We start from the raw sequence: 21,788 nt of genomic DNA on the forward strand, positions 1-21,788 counted from the left end.
AGAACTACCAAGCAGAATGTCTTAAAAAAATCAAAGAATAGAGTTTTAGCTGGTGAGAAAAGGGACATGAATGGTCTTTGTGAGAGAAGAAGTTGCGGAAGATATTGTTAGATGGAGCCAGATGGCTTGCTGTGGTGACCCATCTAAGGGAAAAACTAAAAAAAAGAAAAAAAAAAAGAGAAAAAGTTTTCTAGTAAAAACATATATAATATATCTTCTGAGCTATCACCAACAGATTTTTTTTCTAACTCAGTTTTAGCAGAACACATAAAAAAAGGGTCTCTTTTAATTTAACAGTGTGTAGCTGATCTTAAGAAGCACCAGAGTCCACACTCAGTAATTGTTAAATAATTTATCACATCTTGACTTATTATGCCAGCAACAATTTGACAAAGACACCATGAAGTGCATTCAAATTATGTATCCGATCAAAACAGTCATCTTAGAACTTTGAATTAGAACCAGAATCACATTTTTTTAGCAGTTTCAGCTTTAGTAGCTTTTCCTTCCTTGGGACACTTTTAGAATAACGAATCTTCGCCCCACAGACATCGCAGAGGGGCAGCAACCATCACAACAACACCTCTGTCAATCCACCAAAATCCTTAATCCAACCTGTTTCTCCTCCTTCCTACATTCAACTTTAAGGACAATTTGTTCACTTGCTTTTTAGTATATACCCCCTTCTCCACTAACATCTTTATTTTATGAATTATCATGTGTATAGTTTAGTAAATCATCTAACTATGAGGGTCCAAGATGAAAATATAACCTACAGCTGAATTGAGAGTCTTTTATATTGCAAAGAGTTGGTCGCAATACCCGTTCAGAATATTGGATATGTGTCGCCAAGGAAACAAAACTGCTTTAGAGGTAAGGGAGGGTTGTATGAATGCAGCTAACTGTTTGCATAGCAGAAGCTGATATGTATTGTCAAGCCAACACTTTACTGTATGCACAAATGTGTTGGAATCCAGTACCCAAATTTAATGTTTTGAAGAATCGTCCTTTAGCAGCTGTGGCAAATAAAACAAAAAGGAAAGAAATCAGAAAGTGGGGGGAGACAGACCTGGTCAGATTAACATAAAGAGTAAAAAAAAAAAAAAGATAAAAAAAATAGACATCACAGGTAGACTGATAAAAGCTTAGACACTGAAGCAGAGTGACTGTGACAGAAGAGAAGGGAAGATCTAGACATTCCAATGGCCACCAGCATTTAACACCTCCCCGAGAGACAGGAATCATCCTGTCACTTTCAACAGAATGAGCCATGTTTTAATTTTAGCTACAGTCTGATTAACGTTTTACCCAAGTAGCTGCCCTTTTTAATACTCTTAACTCCTAGCCTTTTGCTGGTGATAGGATGCCATAGGTCAGAGTATCCAGAATAAAAAAAAAGAACACTGACAATCACTGCATAAAATCTTGTGTAACAAAAAAATGAAAAATAGAAAAATGAGGACAATATTAATATAGTGACAGAAAGAAAATAAGAAAACTTCTCCCTTTGTGCCCACTCTGGGATGTCTTCTTAGATATAGAAGTTGGGAATATTTGCATGTGCAGAGAAATTAAATTTTTTTTTAATTATCTTTTTTTATTCTTTCCTCCAGCAAGTCAAACAAAGGAAGCTCTGTTCTGCTAATTCATTTATTTTGGCTTTTTATAAGTGAAGTATAATTAGAAGAAATTGCAACAGTTACTTTCCCTAAGTATTCCCAAATAATTTTTGTATTGTATTGGAAATCAAAACACAACATGACCCATATTTTAAAACAGTTTGTGCTGTTTCAACTCATACTTTACATAGTATGGATTGTTTTAATTGTAACCTATGCTCCAAAAAATCGGATTGAAGCCTCTCTGAAGACTTTTAGTTCCTTATATTCTTGTTCTTTTATGTCACATCTGCTACAATCCAAAACATTTAATCTGAAAAAAAATTTTACGTTTAGAAGGAATGGGAAAGTTTTCTTTCCTTGATGATCTAATACGAGGCTCTGGGGAAGATTCACCAGAATTGAAGGTTGCTTTAGATCAGTTTATTTCCCAAATATCAGTTTGTCTTTGACCTTGCCGGGCTTTTGCCGTACTGCAAACATTTTAGGACAGTAGGGCTCAGTCAGGTTCTATTAAGAAGCTGCATCATTTATCACCATCTGGCTTTCCATGGTACTGCTTGCAGATGGTTCATCCCTCTGTTTATGTCTGTTCATCATGCATGGTTCAGAAATTCTATTTAGGCTCAAAAAAGACTACCAAAATACTATTGTGATGAATGCTATGTGTATATAGCTTTAACTTATCACGATAAACCAGTTTTGGTCTTTTTGAATATAAAGTTACTAAATAAAAAAATAAACAGATATAAGCACAGCACTAATTTTGGTGGGATCTTTACTGTCCGTTTACTGTCACCTGACTTTCAGATACAAGTTACTAATCCCCCAAAAAAGAAAATATTAAAAGCAAAAACCAAACCTCTGGTTTACCTCTGGTTGACAAAATAGAAGTTGTCAACCAGAGGTAAGGTAAAATAAACAGAGGTTACCCTGGATAATGACAGTAATTTCTTTATTGGCTTTGTCACACTGCTAAAGACAGTATTATTGGTCCAAGTATATATCCCCCCCCCAAAAAACAAAACAAAAAAACAAAACAAAGGTTTTTATTTAATGGTGGCATTATTGCAATGAATCAATGGATTATTGCAGCACTTACTAAATATATCATATGGTGTTTTTGTAAGTGTAATAATAAATTGAAAATATACCATTACTAACACCAAGGAGGCCTTTGATTTAAATCCCATCTTTGACAGGACCTTTTAATGTCAGGTTAGCCTGTCTTCTCTGTTCAGAGGTCTGCTCTGTCTAGGTTCCACTGCTTCTTTTTTGGAATCCAAACATGTACCTGTTTAATAGAATGGATTTTCTAAAACAGTTTTTAAGTATCAATGTGTTTGCGTGAATGGTTGCTTGGCTCAACTCTCAAATAAGCTTGATAACAAATTAAACAAGCACAAATTAGCTTCAGAGACTTCATGTCTGCAAAGAAAACATGTATTAGAAAAAAGGAACAGGCATCCTTCACTCACTAATGCATTACGTGAATGGATTGCAGTATGCAGAGCCATTTTTTATCTTAAGCTGTATTATGTTTAGGTATTTTTGCTGACTTTATGGTAGTTTGACTTCCAGCTCTGCCAAGGCACCAGTGTTTTAGCAAAGTTAATTGGCAGGAGGGTTGGCAATAAGATTTATTAGAACAGGCTTAAAGATGGGTCCCAGCCTTTTTGGCTAGGCTTTAAAAACCTCTTGTTTTCCACAATGGCAGATGTTGTTCCACTTCCAGTGTTTTGAATATGGTCTCTGCCCTTGTTCAGAATATCTGCCTTCCTGTCCTCTAAGCAGTGTTGTTCTTAGCCATAACGCTGATCAGCATTGTTTGACTTAATTACAGCCATTCTAATCCAATTACAGTTCTGCAAAATCTGATTTGATTTAATCTTATGATTTAAATAGAAAACAACACACTTTGGAAAACATAAGCACATCCTTAAATCTCTAATACATTTATTATCGCCGGCATGTTGTACACACATGTTGTATTGCTTGACTGTTGTAACTACAAAGCCATTCAGTACATTTGAGTATATATATATATATATATATATATATATATATAAGGACTGAAGGAGGAGCTAGAAAAGATGTGGAAAGTAAGAGCAGCAGTGGTGCCAGTGGTAATTGGAGCACTGGGGGCTGTGACCCCCAAACTGGGAGAGTGGCTACAGCAGATTCCAGGTAAAACATCAGAGGTCTCTGTCCAGAAGAGCGCAGTCCTAGGAACAGCTAAGATACTGCGCAGAACCCTCAAACTCCCAGGCCTCTGGTAGAGGACCCGAGCTTGAGGATGACACATACCACCCCATGAGGGGTGAGAAAACAGTTTTTTTTTTTTTTTTATATATATATAAAAACTGTAACTGGAGCGTGTAACAAAAGTAATTTCCCTCTGGGATTATTAAAGTATTTCTGATTCTGATTCTGATGTTAGAAGTTGTGTTTATTTATCGAAACACATTACATAGTGTAGGTCCACAGAGACTGATATTTAAAAGCCTTTAATTGTGTTAATTATGAAGATATTTTCATAGCTGATGAAAACATGGTATTTAAAATAAGAAAATGCTATAAGACCAATAAAAAACACTGTAAATACAAAATGTGGACCAAGTTGAAAGTATGTTTAACACCTGCTTAAAGGTAATTTAAAAGTACCTGACAAACAAGATTGAATGAAATGATTTTTTTTAATAACCTGAATATAACTTTACAGTTAATATTATCATTGATTGACTCTGTCAAGCATTTTTTGTGTTAAGGCAAACCTGTTTGTAGTTAACTTCTAAACAGAGGGGTTATTAAAGGTTTGTACTTTATTACTGCTTGTTTGTGTGACAAAGGTTTTTGCTTGTGTAATTATACGATTTTAAGGATTTTAATGTATAAATGCAAAAGATCTATAACCATTTGTAATTTTTGTTTGAAACTATTGTCTTATTGAAAAACTTCTCAAATGTTATGCTTCTATACATATGAAGACTGTTAGTAAAGTCAGCCTGAGACAATGATGCTTTTACCTCTAAACAAATTTACTGTTTCTTTGGCGCTTTTTAGTAATGCTGCTTTTCCTTCAGACGGTATATACACTTTCTGTGATTCAGAAAATAAACATGATTCAACATGCTTCTATCATAGACAGTGGGGTCATGCATGGTACATATTCTTTTATCCAATAGGAAGTCATTCCTGCTAATTTCAGGTGTTTTTCTGAAGCTTTCAGATGACTGTTTCTTGGCTCTGTAAAGATCATACCTGTTTTTGGCAAAATGTTAAATGGACTGTACTTGTATAACATTTGATCAAATCCAAAGCACTTCGCACCACATTTAGTCATTCACCCATTCACACACCTATTCACACATTGATGGTGGTTAGTTACATCACAGTCACAGCTGCTCTGGGGCAGATTGACAGAAGCAAGGCTTCCATGCAAACAGCACCACTAGGCTCTCTGACCACCGGAGCGGAAGGAACAAAAGTGCAATGTCCTGCATCAGACCAATTAGTTACCAACAATGAGTCCCGAGAAGTTCTTGAATGAGCTCTTTACTTGAACCCTTCAGAACATAGGAATTGTATGATTCCGAGATAAAGGGAGGCTTTTTATTAACCTCAGTTGGAAATGAAACAACTAATCTGCACTAATGCTCTATACCAGGGGTAACCAATTAAAAATCAGCGAGGTCCGAATAAAGAAAATCTTCAACCTATAAAGGTCCAGAGACATTTTTAATTGTAATCTGTTACTTTAAACAGAATTTAACTCTGAAATAAAATGAGGCGTTTATGCATCCATGTTATACATTGACTTTTTAAATAAATATAAAAAAATATAGAAAATTTTGTGTTTTTTAAGTAGAGAAACACAATCATTCAGTTTGATATATAGACAATTTCCTCAGTCACATATTTTATAAACTACCTAAAGTGACAGTTTGTTTGTTTCTTTTTGTTTTTTATGGCTTAATGAGAGAAGTGCTGCCCTGCAAGCTTTTAAAACTGGTTTAGAATTGCATCAAAGCCATTTTCAAGCACATATCAAGGTGCTCATTCATGAGCCTGGATTAATATTATGGTCATGGTGGAGAATCCTGCTTCACAGCAGTAGGTTGAGCCAAACATACCTAAAATGTGCAGGGTCATCTTTGAGCGTGCCATTTCACTTTTCTGTCACCAGTTTACCGCAGTTCTTCCAGCAGTCCACACTTTCTCTGTTCTCTTTTTCTCATCATCTTCTCCTTCTTTCTCATCGCCCAGCTTGCCACAGATTTGCCTGCTGTGTCTAAAAGTAGCAGCAGCAGCAACCCAGACTGACAGCAGCTCATTGGCTAATTTGTATCACATGTACAGTAGCCTGGTGCCAGACGCTTTGGATAACTTTACCATATTAATAGGAGAAACGGCGCAAGTGAAGTTAGACACTGTCGCCGGACAACATGTGGTAATTTATAAATGTTTTAATTCTGGTTGGGTCCGGATTAGCCAGCATTATTTAACTTAATCAGGCATCACTAAATTTGTGGACAAATGTAGTTATAAATTCCCTTTTAGCGTGAATTACCTGAACTGTTACAGGCATCCAATTTGAATTTAATGTCAATAAGCTCATTGACAGTCCCCTAGAGTATATTTGTATGTATGTATATGTAGCAGTACAGAATTTACATTTAGAAATGTACACATTAAAGTCTTTTTTCACATGCAACAGAAGTAGTTTGCATTTAAAGAGTGTTGTCAGTGAACCTGCACAGATGCAGACTTAGCTCTAGAGGGCCTTACTGCCCTCTCCCACTTAGGCCTAATTGTTTTAGAGTGTGGTGTAATGTGGGAGACCCTCAAAGCAAAAAGACTGAGAGTGAGTTGGAGGAGGGTTAAGAGGTTGGGTTGCAATTGGGACTGTGAAGGAGAATTCTCCAAAAAAAAAAAAAAAAAAAAGCAAGCTTTAGTTATTGCCAACAATATTTTATATAGTTTAAAAACGAACCACCACTCATGTAAAAAATTTACTTAAGACCCAGTTAGTAAGAACACTCAAAAATGCAATGGCGAAAGTACTCATAAAAGGCCTGATCTCTGAAACAGTTGTGGATTTGATCAAATTTAGCAAATTTGGATTTGAACCGGATTTCTTTATTCAGTTGGGTATAATTATGGATGTGAAGGGTAACAAAATGACTATTAAATAAAACATGGATGAGCAAATTTAAGGAAGCTTGAATCCACAATTTAATTTATTCTACTGGCAGACTCCCACCTCCGCAGTGTGGAACCTGTTGGAGCTGCCTGGCTTTCCTCTGTTTTATCTCTGCAGACACTCCTCCAGAGGTTGATTTCTGTTGGTGTTGGCCTGCAGAGGAGCTGAAGTCACAGAGGATACTGAACCTTGTACTCTAGGTGTGAACGATCCCACAGGAGACAAACCTTCTGTTCAACACTCTGCTCTTCCTTTTCACACTCAGGCTTTGTTTCATTTTCTCCGTTTTGTTTTTTTTCTCCATCATGTCTGTTCTTTCCTTTTTTCTCTACTGCAGTGCTGGAAAGTTTCCAATCATCCAACAATAGGCTTAGCCTGGAAATGTCTTTACTTTACTTTTTACTATAACATGGATTTCATATTGACTTAAGGAACATAGACGATCGTCTTTCACTTATGCAACTTATGTTTGTGTTTTTCTGCTATGTATACTTCCGTTGGTGACTGGAGCATCCCATAAATAGTTATATCAAGGCCAATTTTTTGCTCAGAAACAGGAATAAAACATGAATATTTAAATTCAATTACGTTAATTTGCAATTGGCTCACAGTTAATATCTTAATGCATTGCAAAATGCCATCAAATTTTTTATACACCTTGGGTACAGTACAAAGGTATGTCAAATTTTTCTGGTTGCTGATGGCATCAGAATATATCTAACTTCCCTTACCGTTTTAAAGGTACAGCAAGCACTATTGTCTGTTTTGAGAGCAAGTAATAAGATCGGAGACTATGGTGAGTCAGTCTCCTCAAGTTCGTATCCCTGTACCCAATTATTGAAATACCATTTTCTATATTCCAATTACTGCCTCCACCAAGGGAGTTGTCAATGACAAGTGATTAATCCTGTCTGCAACAAGGAGATTGAGCTTGATTTGTCGTCTAAGGTTGGCTTTTACTGTTCTCTCTGTCAGATTCAGTCATCTATCAACTTCTTCTCATTGGCCTCTGCTGCTTACAACCAGTTCTTCATAGCTGTTCCTTGAAGGGACAGCCACATACCACAAGCATCTCTGTAACAGTCCTTCTGAGGCTTCCGAGGGTGAATGAGCAGACCAGGTTTTTAGGTTTAGATTTTCAAAAAGACAGCCACTTGTTAAAAGTATCTCTGCAAACATTTTAAAAGATAAAGGCAAGATGTTGCTGTTGACCAGTCAAATTCCTGAGAACTGCAGCATTTTTAAGTTTCTCTTCTTTTACCACTTAAATCAAATGAACTAATAGGTGCTAGATCTTAGAGATAAATGATTTAACACTGATGAGGAAATTTAGTTTTTGGGAAAAGGTACTGAAACAAGTAAAATTACAACTTAATTCAACTCATTTAACTATTTGTTTAATGATTTGACCAATACTTAGGTGCTGATGTGTCATTTTCAAAACAATAAAAATATACCGTATGACATTATGTGTATTTAATATCAGCTCAAAACTGTTTTTGTTTTTTTATTTAAAGCTGCCTAGCTTTAAATAAAGAAAACCATAAATTGCCATAGACAAAGATGTCAGCAGATCTTATAGTTCATTTATATACCTGGAGAATAAAATTAGAAAAAAATCAATGGTGATCTGAGTTTTAGTTTCAATAACTGTTTTTTTTTTCTCGGCTTCTAATTCCATTAGTTTCTAATAAATATTCACATTTTGCAAGAGCATTTTCCTTTCTCATGCAAGACAACCGAATCAGCCTGTTCTATAACCAGCAGACCAAACTGGTTTAGCGGTTGCTGTGTCGCTGAGAGCAGCATGTCTCCAGTGACAGAAGCGATTAGTAGAGCTTTACACTGTGCTTTCCACTCTGACTCCAGGTGTGCAGGCAGATGAGAGTTTTCAGAAATAAAATCCTCTTTATTCTTTTTGTGTTTTACGTCTGGATTTTCAAAGAAGATTTCTGACATAATCACTGTGTTTCAACCTACTTTCTTCTCTTCCATACAGTCTGCAGAAATCATGCTGCATACACAGTGATTTATGCCCCAAGTCACTCCCATTTCCATCGTTACATTGTTGTTTTTATCAAGAGATTAAGTCATATCTGTACTGCATCACATGCTTCTTCTAAATGACTTCTTGTCAGCTCTGGACGCATTCTTCCTTTTGTTATCTTTTTCTATCACTCCAATTCTCATTTTGTTTTAGCTTTCCTTTGTCTCTGCTGTCATTCGTCTGTGAGTATCTTATTACATTGTTTAGTAAAGGTCAATATTTGACATTGAAACATTTTCTCTGCACAAAAAAGACAGCAGAGTTTATATTTGGTTGTTTGAGTCATTTTTCTCTCTCAGAAGAAAGATTTGAGTAAGAATGTAATCCCTATGTAAGGCAGAGTACAGTCTCTGTTTTCTTCCAAAATACTGTTGTGGGACTTAACAGTAAATCAAGCATGGGCCATCATGCTTTTTACTCATTATGAACAACACCTCACACACAAATCTTTATAACTTTAGGCAATACTACAAACATGTGCTGTGTATATAGTCTTCTGCATAGCTGCTTTTAATTAACATTCCACATCTCCTTCATAAGTGCCTGATTATTTTTCTTAAATCTAGGACTGTGACTGCATAATCATCTTATCTTATAAATACTCTTTGTATTTCAGACAACATGAAACCTTTGAAAAAACAATCAGTGGTTTTTAGCAACAGTCTCAACTAATATGGAAAGTCTTTAAGCGTTATTGAAGTCATTCTTTTTTTTTTTTTATATCTCTAAAGGGATTTCTTTGCTTTTTTTTCCAACTGGATTTTTCTTTTTATAGAAGTTTTTTTTTTTTTTTTTTAGCTTGACCACAAGTTTTCTCTATTATTGTGAAAGTGAAAATATTCTGGGGTTTTTTTGTTAGTTTTTTTTTTAGCTTATACAGTGTTAAAATAATCTGGTTAAAGGGGTTTTCTGTACAGAGCACTGCTTAACAAACCAATATGCACCATGATTTTGACATGATATAGCTCTCTAGGGCACTGTTTCCTTGGATAAAAACCATACCAAGGCTTTTAATCCATTTATAAACTAGACAGAAGTAATAATGTATAAAATCTGGGACTTATTGTATCTGCCTTTCCTAAGCATAATACATTAGCCTGTATTTTTTTTTAAAGCTAGAAAGTAAACCTCAAAAAAATAATCTGTGCAGTCATTAAACAAGGATCAGAATCTTATTCAAATATTCAGTTTTTGTTCAGAGTGGCAAAACGCCCCGCATAATGACGGGATACTAAAAGCTCTTTGAAGCTGGCCAGGCTTTCCAGGGTTTTCGTGCTGGCATATCTAGCAACTGAAAGGCAATATTAAGCTATTCTAAGGATATTTGGTAAAAACTGCAGGGATAAGAATATAAAATTTAATTTTTTTTTTCCAGCAGGTACTTTTCAGTGGAATAATAAGGATCAGAGCACTCTTTTCTTTGTACTTTAAAACTAAATTCTCCTGACTTTTATAAAACCAGTGGAGTTTAACACCTTTATTCTTAACCACCAAGGAGGTTATGTTTTTAGTAAAGTGTGTTGGTCTGTCTGTCTGTGAACAGGATAACTTGAAAATGTATGGAAAGATTTTAATGAGATTTTTATCAAAGGTGTCCTTCATGCCAAGGAACATCCATTAAGTTTCGGTGATGATCCAGATCGTAATCCCTCTAAACCAGAGGGTAGGAGCAGTGCCTGATCTCTCCCTGCTTTGCGTCTTGTCTTTTCTGAGGCCTCTCTTCATATCACCAGAATTCAAACAATGGATCTGGTCAGCTGGTCTATCAATGGTAATAATAGTTTTGTTTTTTTTGTTTTCTCAAGACAGGGAAAAGGGGGCCCTTGCTGTCCTGCCGGAACATACTTTGTGGGATACACCATGGACTCTTGGAAGGTTTTACAATGTTGTCAGTGTAAGATATCGAAGATGTATGGATTTTCGGATTTATATTACTCGGATTTCTCGTGTTTGGATTTGGAGGATACCTGATTTATCCACAATTACAGAGAATGCAGGCGGCAATTTGGGCATTGATCCGGCTACCGGCAGCGGTTGACGCCCTCACAAAGGCCGTGAACGAGCAGGACTGTAAGCTGAGCCGTATGCTGGATGCGATTGAACGCAGGCTGGCTGCGGTGGATGAACTCAAATGTGAGATGGGATAATATCTTGGATGTGCACACTCGGTTCAAGGTGGAAAAGCCCAACAAATTTAGAATATTGGATTTGTCATGTAGAGCAAGCAAGAACAGATTCATGACTGACAGAAAAATTCCTGTGCAGCCTGCTTTTAAAAACAATAAGTGTTATTTTGGATTCGGCCTACCCCTCATCATTCCCCTAGATTATGGCGGAAGGGCCCAGAAGAACTGCTCAAATGCTAGATTGACTTTCATATGGCTCCAGCCTCCAATGTGACCCTCTGCTGAAATGTTTACCTGATGTTTATATTTCTTGTGCTCAGGTTTTTGAGATATCTAAAATCCTGTTTATCCTGTTCATGATAAAGTGTGATATTCTATATTCTAGTGCAGTTTGAAACGGATTCAAAGGTAGTATTTTAGATATCTGGCAAATTTATTGAATACGAAATTGAATTGATATCACTTTCTTCCCAGTTAAAAGTTTAAAGCCAGGATAAAACAAAGAAGTAGGCAATCACTTTATCTTACAGGGAAAAAGAAGTTTCTGATAAGTAGGACTTTCAAGATGAATAGGCTAATTCATTATTTCTGACTAGGCTCCAGATGTTAATGTCACACATCATGAGTAAGAGACGAGCTGCCAGCTGTCTTCCACACAGGTGAAAGTGATTAATGTTGTTTCTTTCTATCTGTGATTTGTGGCTGTCAGTTTTAGAGTTTCTAGGTAAAACATTTGGGATGCCCTCAGAGAAAATTCGAATCTCCTCTATGTGTGGTATTCCCATCAATACTGATTAGTGCTGGAAGATATGAACATCTGCATCACATTTCTGACAAGAGTTTTGGAGTTGATCAAATGTTTGCTTCGGCATCAACAACTCGATAAAAACAAAAAAACAAAAACATCCTATGAGTAACTGCGAGATTTAATTTCCCTTTGAAATATTTTTGAATTAAATATAATTGAATGTTTTTTTTAAACTACAAATTCTGCCATTTAGATCATCACTTTTTCTATGGATAGCTTTTCAGATCCTTTTTCCTTTTTAAAAATGTGGAACTTTTACTCAAGTAATAATTTTCTAATTTGCATTTTCCACTCCATCCTCTCACCTTGCTCCTATGTTGTCCTCACCTCCACCGGCTTCTCCTGCAGATTAAACCCTATGTCTCTCACTCTAATTGACCCTAAATATCCTCTCTTTTTTTATTTCCACATCCATCATTCCATTTTCTATCTCCTCCATATTTGCTGACAGTGGAGTTTGGTTGTTTTCCCTGCTGGCTTGCCTCCGGAGCTTTCGCCCAGTTGATCCAAGTCCCAGGGGCAGAGGAGATCCAGGGGTCAATCTATCACCTTCATACTGCTGAGAGAGGCCCTTGGTTTTTTCGGTCATCTATTTTTTCTTGTGTCATTGTTTCTTCATCATATTCATGTTTTTCTAAATATGAATAAAAATCATCATTGAATGAGTTTAGACTTAGTCAAGCCATTTCTTAGTTTGCAAATTAAATCTAGAGGACCAAATTGATCTGTCTACAGTAGCTGCATATATATTAATACTGTATATACTTTTAGATATTTACAGAATTTTCTCTCATAATTAAATAATTTAATTTTTTTCATTCAAATTACTCTGCAAAAAGTATTCTGTGTAGTAAGTTCAAGATACAGCAGGTCAGACACTACTTAGTTGTTCTTTTTTATTATTTAGTTGCTTGTGCAGGTTTTTAAGCATCCAGGGTCAAGGCAACCACAAAACAGGCTTACATTTTCTGCGGGAAAATTAAAGTTGTAAGTCTTTTTCAGATCTTGACAGATTAAAAAAAAAAATTCAGCTCAATTTAACATAACTGGATACTCCTCTGAATCATTGTCAGTTATGTCATGCTGGGAAAAAAAGTAGATTTAAGTATCATTTATTCAATCCAACTTATAACTTCCCAGTAAAAAAAAAAAAAAAAAATGTATCTAAAAAAAAAAGGGTTAAGTGCCTTGCCTAATGGGAACATTTACAGCTGGTGGGGGAAGTTGAAGTCTAACTCATAACCTGCCAAAGCCTGAAAAAAAAAATGTATTCCCACTGTATGGTTGCTATCTATTTTGTTCATTTTATCAACAAAAAGAAAAGAAATAAACAGTTATGCATACTATCAATAGACTTAGGGTGATGGTATAATTCTTGAATCTGGGTCATTTTCAATTATTTATTTTGGACATATACATTGCGTAAAAATTCAAAACAATATCCACTGGACTTGGTTTTCAAGATTTGAAGATGTTTCTCCACCTCTCCAGGAAGCTTTCTCAATTCAAATGTGCATTGGTTTGTATTTTTAATACAATTTTTAATTGTTTAGCAGTCCTATATACTGTTAAGCTAACTGAATTACTACATAAAAGGCAGTGCCTTCTGAATATTAAGTACTGGTGAGTTGTATTATTTTGCCCCACAGCATAACAGCATCTGTGATAACAAATCCCACAGATGATGAATTAACATATCTTTCTGTGTAGAATTACTTCAGGATTTCAAACTGTTTCCATGGTGCAGTTTGTTTTTTATACCATAAAGCAGACTGTAGTAATGCTTACAATTCAATAATGACAAAACACAAATTTAAAAAACATGCATACAGAAAATCAATCCTAAAGATTTTTTTCACATACGTTCGTAGGACTGCATATCGACAAGTTGGGTGATGTGATGAAAATGATCATGAAAAAACAGTGTTAAACACTATTATCATGCACCATTTTACATGATCTTATTACAGCAGGTTGATCATCATACATAATGCATCACTATATGGTCTCTTTCATTATTGTCTGAGATATAATGTTAATCAATCATGAACTTATTATGGCATGTAACTTTGCTAATGGAAAAGTAAAGATGACTTATCAACTGACCAATTCAGAATAGACAATGTGGTGATTATTGACCCACAGTAATTTTTTTGTCATTATTTTCTTGATTGTTTCAATAACTTAAAATTGTTGAGAATAGTTGAATTCTATTTTCTTAATTCATGAGGCATACATTTAAAAAAACAAATCAACAAAATCCATATTATTATTAATGTATTATGACCAATAAGGCTAACATTAACAAGACATTGCAGATTAAAAAAAGGAAAAATCTCTGCACAAATGTGGAATCCATAAACCTCTGACAGAGTAAGATGCTTAATCAATATAGTATCAGGTGGCCTCTTCAATGCATGCGCCGCGCTCTTTGGAAATGGCACTGGATTGCTTTTTTATCAACACAAACAACCTGATAATCTCTTGGATGAAAGAACTTAATGTCAACACAAATTGCACCTGAGCCACTAATCAGTTACCCACTTGCACAAATGTAATTTAATTTTGAGTTACTGACCTTTTTGTCTAATTCAAAGAAGGGACTTAATCTGATTAACTGGTGTGTATCTGATGCTGAAACTAATTCTTATCCGTTGGTGTCAAATACTGCAGTTTAATCAAACCAGCTGTTCAGACAGAATCTGTTAAGGCACCAGGAGCTCAGAACGTAGAGGTGTCTTTAACCATTAAGGATTTGTAGTTTAAGCTTCACATGAGCATGTTAAAGGTGTGATATACTGCTTTATGAGTACTGTAGTTCAACAAGTGAATGAACAGAAACACAAGTAAATATTGACAGCATTAACAAAGTGGTTAAGTTTTCATGGTGCTTTGGATAATGGTCCAGAATAAAATGGCAAATAAGGAATTTATAATTGCATTCTAATTTAGGCTTCTTATCTTTCAGCTCATTTTTGTATAAAATGAGCTGAAAATGCTTTTTATTCTTAATTAAAAAGCATTTAGTTAAGTTTTTTTCAAACATTCTTTATCGTGTAAGCTATTGAAGCTCTAGTTAGGATTTTACTAATACCAACTCACAGTCCAACACTGCAAGGAAAAGAAAATCTGTGTTTATGGTTAAAATTCAGTAGCTTTAACATGCACTTAAACAGTAATATTTGGAAAATGATGTTTAGAGCATAGTAATAACTCTATCATTTATTTCTACTACATTTTTTAACAAATAAAAAAAGCCAAAACAAGGCTTTGTTTGGCCACTTTATAAAGCTTGAAACTTAATGCTAATTCTGACATTTTGAATTGAAAACGCTTCCTGGATGGGAAGCGAAATGTCTTCAAAATTGTAAAACAAAATCCAGTGGTTTGTATTTAACTTTATTTTTTACAGAATCCTTGCAATACAGGGTTAACAAGTTAAAGAAATGTAACAAATATTTTTTTCTCAGCTAAAACATATAAAAAAAAGTTGTCGTTTTCTCCAGTAACCCACGTCCCTTAGTAAGAATAGAATATAATAGAATTATACTTTTTTGCCATTACACTGTCACAAGTACAAAGCAACACAATGTAGTTTGCATCTATCCAGAAGTGCTCTACAGGATATGAATATTTATTTACATGTGTACAGAGACTATATATGCATGTACTATAAATGGTATAGGCTATATAAACAGAGAGTAATTGTAAAAGGCTATAAAATGAATAAATATGGAAGCTATAAGCAGATTATACAGGAAAGATAGGATATGGATTATATATATTAGCTGGGTTATAATACAGAATAAATAATGACAGATAATAGCAGTTTACAAATAATATACAGCTAAAGCTGAGAAAAGTGTGTAAATGGTGTTTGGTGTGTGTGTGTGAGGACATTCTGTATATTATTGTTGTGTGTGTGTTTTTTTTTGGGGGGGTGGATTGGGGGTCAGGAGGCATTCAGGAGCATGATAGCTGTTAAGAAAATACATTTAATTTATATGATCATCAGTTTTATTACAGATCTGGATTTACAGTAGGGGTTGGTTAATCAATATTTTGGACAGATTAACATCTTGAAAGCAGTGAATTTATTTATTTACTGTGGTGTCAAAAGTACACACATTTGTTACTTAAGTAGAAGTATAGATACTGCAGTTTAAAAACACTCTGGTAAAAGTTGAAGTAACAACTTGACCTTTTTACTCAAGTAAAAGTGAAAAAGGATGTGCTCTAAAAACTACTTAAAGTGTAAAATTATAAGGTAACCTTTAAAAAAACAGCCAAATGCCACTATATGAATTAAAAGCTCAATTTTACGACTATTTCAAAAACATTCTTTGAGATAGGGCCAAGGATGATGGAGGTCTTGGTGGTCTCAATCTCCCACGCTTCCGCTTGTGTCTGACCTTTCAGACATTTCAACATCTTTTTCTGAATCCAACATTGTAGCGTGGCATATTCACCTTTACTGTTTGAATAACACCTGCTTGCTTCTGATGATTTCCTTTGTGTGGATGTGGATGGCGCCAATGATCTGCATTGGATGGCGCACATGACGTGAAATAAATATTTATAAACATTAAACTGAAGCCAAGAGTAACGAGTAACGTTTGTTTTAAAAATATAAGAAATAAAAAGTATAGATATTTGTGTGAAAATGTAATGAGTACAAGTCAGAAGTAGGAATAAAAATAAGTAATGGAGTTAAAGTATAGATACCTAAAAAGTGCAATTAAGTACAGTAACAAAGTATTAGTACTTCGTTACTTGACACATCTGTTTATTTATTTATTTTGTTTTTGCTGGTTTTCATATTCAAATAAATTTAGGCTAGATTGATGTGGCAAGACTTTGGGTAGAAGTTTATAGAAAATAATATCTAGGTAAACTCTTGAGCTAGTTACTGAGACCAGATATAGATTTGCACAACCAACACAAAACCTAGGAATGAATAAGGCTTTATTCAAGCAGTTCATTTTGCCGGTAACTGAAGCAAATGTCATAAATAGCATTCGATAAAAGATTCAAGTTTACTATTAAGATTAAAGGTAAAGAAAAAAAAATCTAATGAGCATTAAAGATAATTCCAAAAGCAGTTTCTTTTTTTCCCCTGTTCATTTATTGCCACTTATTTTTGCAATAATTCAAAAAGATCTGTAGAATAAGGTGTCATCTAATTTTTTTTTGAGTCTCCTTGAAATTTTCCACCTACATAGATTTATTTTTCCTTCTATAACCCTTCTCACTGAATGACAGGCTTTACGGGATCTTTTATTTTCTACATTGAAAGCTGATTGGCAAATTGAAGATGTTAAATGCACTGTGTTATTTTTCTTAGCCTGTATTGTCTTGTCTTATCTTAAAGCCATCGTCTCCCCATCTTCATCTAATCCACAATCACAATATGCTGGCTAAAATGTAATCAGTTAAGATTCAGATCATACAAATTTGTGGGTTTTCTCCCTCGTCAGCCCAAAATTTAACCTGCTTTTTTGAAAAGACAAAGCAAAACAACTTTATCATGACTGACAAATTAAGGGAAGTCCTTTATCCTTTAATACGGATATTTGACAGCTGCTACGTGCTGTGAAACATTTTACTGCCATGGCTTGTGCCTACTTGCCATTTTAGAGGGATTGGTCACCAAATATCAATGCAAAAATGTTCAGACTTCTCTCTGTTAGCATGTTGATGCCTTGATTGGTGCTTTCCAGAGCATGTTTTAACAGCAGAAAGCTTTAGTAGGACCAAGGTTAGTTTTCCTTTCTGGCTTATATATATATATATATATATATATATATATATATATATATATATATATATATATATATATATAGATATTTACTTTTGATTAGAGTGATTTGCATTACATGCAGAAATGAAATCCCTCTCCTTCCTCTCAACTAAATGGGAGGATTACCATGTCATTATTATGACTTGAGTCAGCAACACGGCACTTCATGATGCTATTGGTGCAAAACACAATCTCCTTATCCCCTGAAGGAAAAGAAAGCTAAAATCCTATATTTTGGTGTGCATTAAGGTCCATTACCCAAGAGATGAGGCGCTTAATTCAAATCACTCCTTTTTTGTTGGGTGAAAGCCCCTGTTTTCATTTTTCTTTCATGCTAACTACATCTGAGAGAAGATAACCTTGTGATGAGATCAAGGAAGCTATATGGCCTTACCACTCACAAAGATTTTGCTGTAACTATTACAAATAATCCATGTCAAAATTGATTTTTTTTTTTTTACACAAAGATTGAATGTTAATGGGATTATTTTTTCCATATTCAGAAATATCTAATTGTATGAATACTGGCTATACACAGTGCAACATTATTTTAGGTATTGTTTTTAGAAAAAAAGACACACAAAGTCTGCAAAGTCATCTGTGTTTGAATTGAACAGTGAGGTGAGAATGAGTCACTCCTGCAGCAGGAAATTTGAATTTAAGATTTAACCTTTAGGGCTGCTGTGATAACAAAATAACAGTCAGAAAAAAGGAATAAGTAAGAGGATATTCCAAAGGTTGTTTTTAAAACTTTTAGCTTTGCTATTATTTATGTATTAACTTTAAGTTTAGTTAAACATACATTTGACTAATTTCTTCTACGGAATATAATTTTAAGGCATTTTATACTGTGAGCTCTTGGAGCCAATCCAAAAAATGGTAAATTGTTGGTAATTGAAGTTTAATTACAGTGACTGATTCATCATTACTACTCTAAGATTATAATTATGTTATTCATGACAAGCCTACTATGGATCAAGGAACAGTGTTGTTTCTGCCCCTCAATCAAAACTCCCTCTGTTATTTGAATTTTAAAGGTGAAAGCTAACAAGTGGTGTTTTAACTTGCAATTCTAAGTCAGCAGGAGTCTCAGCAGGACTTCAATTTATTATAGATATGGACATTTTTGAGTCTTGTTATTTTGGAGCGATCTGGATGTTTTTAAATTTGTTAAGCTTCTGTCTTTTATGTGCTTTTTTCCCCATATGGCACAGTCCAAAGTGGTTTAAAGAATGAATACTGATATATTGTCATGGTTGGTTTAGGAAATAAACCCACATGCAGAACACCACTGGAGACTGGGTAAAAAGTTCAACAGAGTTTATTAAAGATTTGAACAAGAAAATATGAACTGGATTCTGGAAACAGGTCCGGGCAGGATTCTCAGGCGTCTGCAGAGACGGATAGTTTGATTAGCCAGGTTTACTGATTAGTAGTTGAGCTTGCTGATATTTCAGAAAATACCTTGACAAGATTCAGGTTTTCTTCTCTGAGAGAGGGAACCGGTTGGGTCCAGAGACTGTGTTTCAGCAGAATGCTCAGCAGCTGCAGCATCTTGCTTCTGACTGTTTGTGTCAGACCTTGGGTTGAATGATAAGCTCCTTCCCTGAGAGCAGCAGGTGGATTCCAGAGTGAGATCTTCAGGTTTGGCTCTTTAGGGCAGGCAGGCAGGTAACAGGCTAAGCTCATCCAGAGCTTCACACGAGAGACAGGTTTCCTAGGAGCGAGAAGACAGAGGCAGGTTAGAGTTGGGTTTCTCTAAGGCAAAGGTTCTAGTAGATATCAGAGGCTCAGGTTTGCTAACCAAACTTGGTCAACACTGCGGCGTTGAAGGAAGGTCTGGCAGCTGCTTATATAGGCAGGTCTCCTGATGGGCTGATGAGCGTCAGCTGTGCTGGAGGGCTCCAGCCCAGGAGATCCACAGCGCACTCTGCTGGAGAAGGTGGAGAATCTCCAGATCCCAACATATATAACCTTTTTTTTAAGACTTCTATCTTTTTTGTTTTGTTTTTTTAAAGAAAAAACAACTTAATTTTCAAGACATCAATGTGGTTAGATAGAACCTAGAAATGTTGGTGGTGATATATGTATTAAGTGGTTGGTATTATATTTTGTCTGGATTGCATTTGATTTTGCGAAACAAAAAATGGGGAAAAATGTTTGGCTGGACTGCTTTTCTTTAGCATCACAGATTTGTGTGATGACAAAAATGTATCTAGAGGCTGCTTTGTTTTTTGTCTTTGCATAACAGATAAGCATTTTCTTCCTTTAAAGGGGTCATAGAATGATTGTATTGTTTTTTTGGTGGTGGACCTTAAAGTCTCTGAGGTTTCTTCCTTTTATGGTATGCTCATGAATATTTAGATGAGCTGTGCGCTTATTGGTTGGTTTATAAAAGGAAGAAAACCTGCTGTTTAATTTTAGGCCTTTTAAGCAGGCTTGTATTAGGGCTCATAGAACAGCAAATATGCCATTTTCAGCCCAACCAATGTTACACACCCTATTCAGAGACCTTAAGGACCAGCACCAAATACCCTATATAATCATTCTATGACCCCTTTAATTAAACTATGTTCATTAACTACCTCTTTCACAACGTAAGGTCGTCTGTTTTTGAGAATATGCAGTAATTTTGGTCTTTATTGCAGCTGCTGTGACCCACAGAATCTTCACTTGTGAAGTTGATAAAGTGAGCCTTTAAGGCCTATTGCGTTGCTACGCTCTATGTAAATTGCTGTGAATGTTTGTTAACTAAATGCCTCCAATGTAAAATGAGATTGGCCTGAAAAAAGCTAATAGAGCTGAGTCTTTGATTAGCCTTGGAGCTGCTGCAGTGAGCTGACATGCTGGTTTGTATCGGTAGGGTCCCGCTAGCTCAGTTTGCCTGCTCACATGACATTGTTTCCTATGGAAATACCCTAATTACTTATTGTTATGTACAGTATTATTTTTTTTCTACCTGGAGTTAGTTTTCATCTCACCAACACTACTCACCGTAGCATCTCTGCTTGCCCTATTTTTCATCTCTTACATCACCACGTTTTTGTTTTTTATAGTAATAAGCATTACCACACGATTTAAAATCTGTGTGTTTTTCTAAGTAATCTTCGCCTATTCTTCTGCATGTCCTTTCTTTTTTTTTTCTTATTTTCCTTGTGCTATTCATTTATCTTGTTCCCCTTTTGGACTGATAAAAATTATTTTAGTGGATGGTGGATAACATGTAGTTTATTCTGGAGGCTCAGCAGCTCGTAATTGGTAGTTTTTACAGAACAAAGAGAGTGGGGTTTGTTTTTAGCGTCAATGTAAATTCAATGAGACCCCAAAGTTAAATGACTCAAAATGTTTTACTTAACCTCTGTGTATTGTTGATGTAGCTGCTACTTTCACTTGAAAAACTTGACATTTCAACCTAGTTGTCCAGTGTTTTCGCTTTGCCAATATATCTATTTTTCCTATAGCTGACTGTCCCCTACACAAGAAGTGGACGTTTTTGTAGCAAAACATAAAGTACATTTTGCTCCAAAGCATACAAATTTATGTTAAACATCAGTATTTGCAGTTGAGTAGTCAGGGACAAAACATTTCCTGATTTGGTCATTCATGATACAGTAGATTCAGCCAATAAAAGCTACAAAGCACAAAACCTTAAGCTCTTAAGAAGTTTTCCATTATTTCATTATTTTTTCTTTTCTCAATGTTTTTCTCCAACTTTTTATGTCTTTCTTTATCATTAAACAATTAGTCATATCAGTAGAGGGCAAGGATTGGGTTAATTTTTAAGAAGGATCTCTAAAGGCAAATTTTGTACATTCCTTACTGTTAATAACTGATCGTGTTTAATAGTGGGTGACGTCACTGCTTAAATAATATGTGCCATTCCACTGTGCTAGTATTTATGATATATACCTCTGTAGTAATGGCTCATCCATTTGTCTTGAAGGTGGCAGTACAGGCAGCCAGCAGACCATTCTCCATGAGGAGCAGTGGAAGATGCAGGCTCTGCCAGCACTGCTGCTGTCGATTTATGTCGTCGTCCTGCTGCTGACTATGGCACCTCATCTCTTCAGCAAAGCCAACACCCTATCCGCCGTCCGAATGGGTAAGTACATCCGTAAATGTTTGATTCCTAAAATGTATTATATTTCTAAGTTTGCAAAGAAAACTAAACTTCACAACACAGCT

At 35.3% G+C, this 21,788-nt stretch overlaps 1 protein-coding gene across 2 annotated transcripts in view; it reads left to right on the plus strand.

Moving 5' to 3' along the window:
• The window catches only part of LOC119793838 (glutamate receptor ionotropic, kainate 5-like), a 307,049-nt gene that overhangs the window by 144,908 nt on the left and 140,353 nt on the right, over positions 1 to 21,788 (plus strand). For both annotated transcript variants that reach the window (XM_038301110.1, XM_038301109.1), the window contains one exon: positions 21,547 to 21,705. In XM_038301110.1, the coding sequence (XP_038157038.1) occupies positions 21,597 to 21,705 (109 nt within the window). In that variant the 5' untranslated portion in view covers positions 21,547 to 21,596. The remainder of the gene's footprint in view (positions 1 to 21,546; positions 21,706 to 21,788) is intronic.

The sequence above is a fragment of the Cyprinodon tularosa genome, unplaced genomic scaffold (assembly GCF_016077235.1).
Source record: "Cyprinodon tularosa strain WSP-4 unplaced genomic scaffold, ASM1607723v1 ctg460, whole genome shotgun sequence".
Classification (NCBI taxonomy): Eukaryota; Metazoa; Chordata; class Actinopteri; order Cyprinodontiformes; family Cyprinodontidae; genus Cyprinodon; species Cyprinodon tularosa.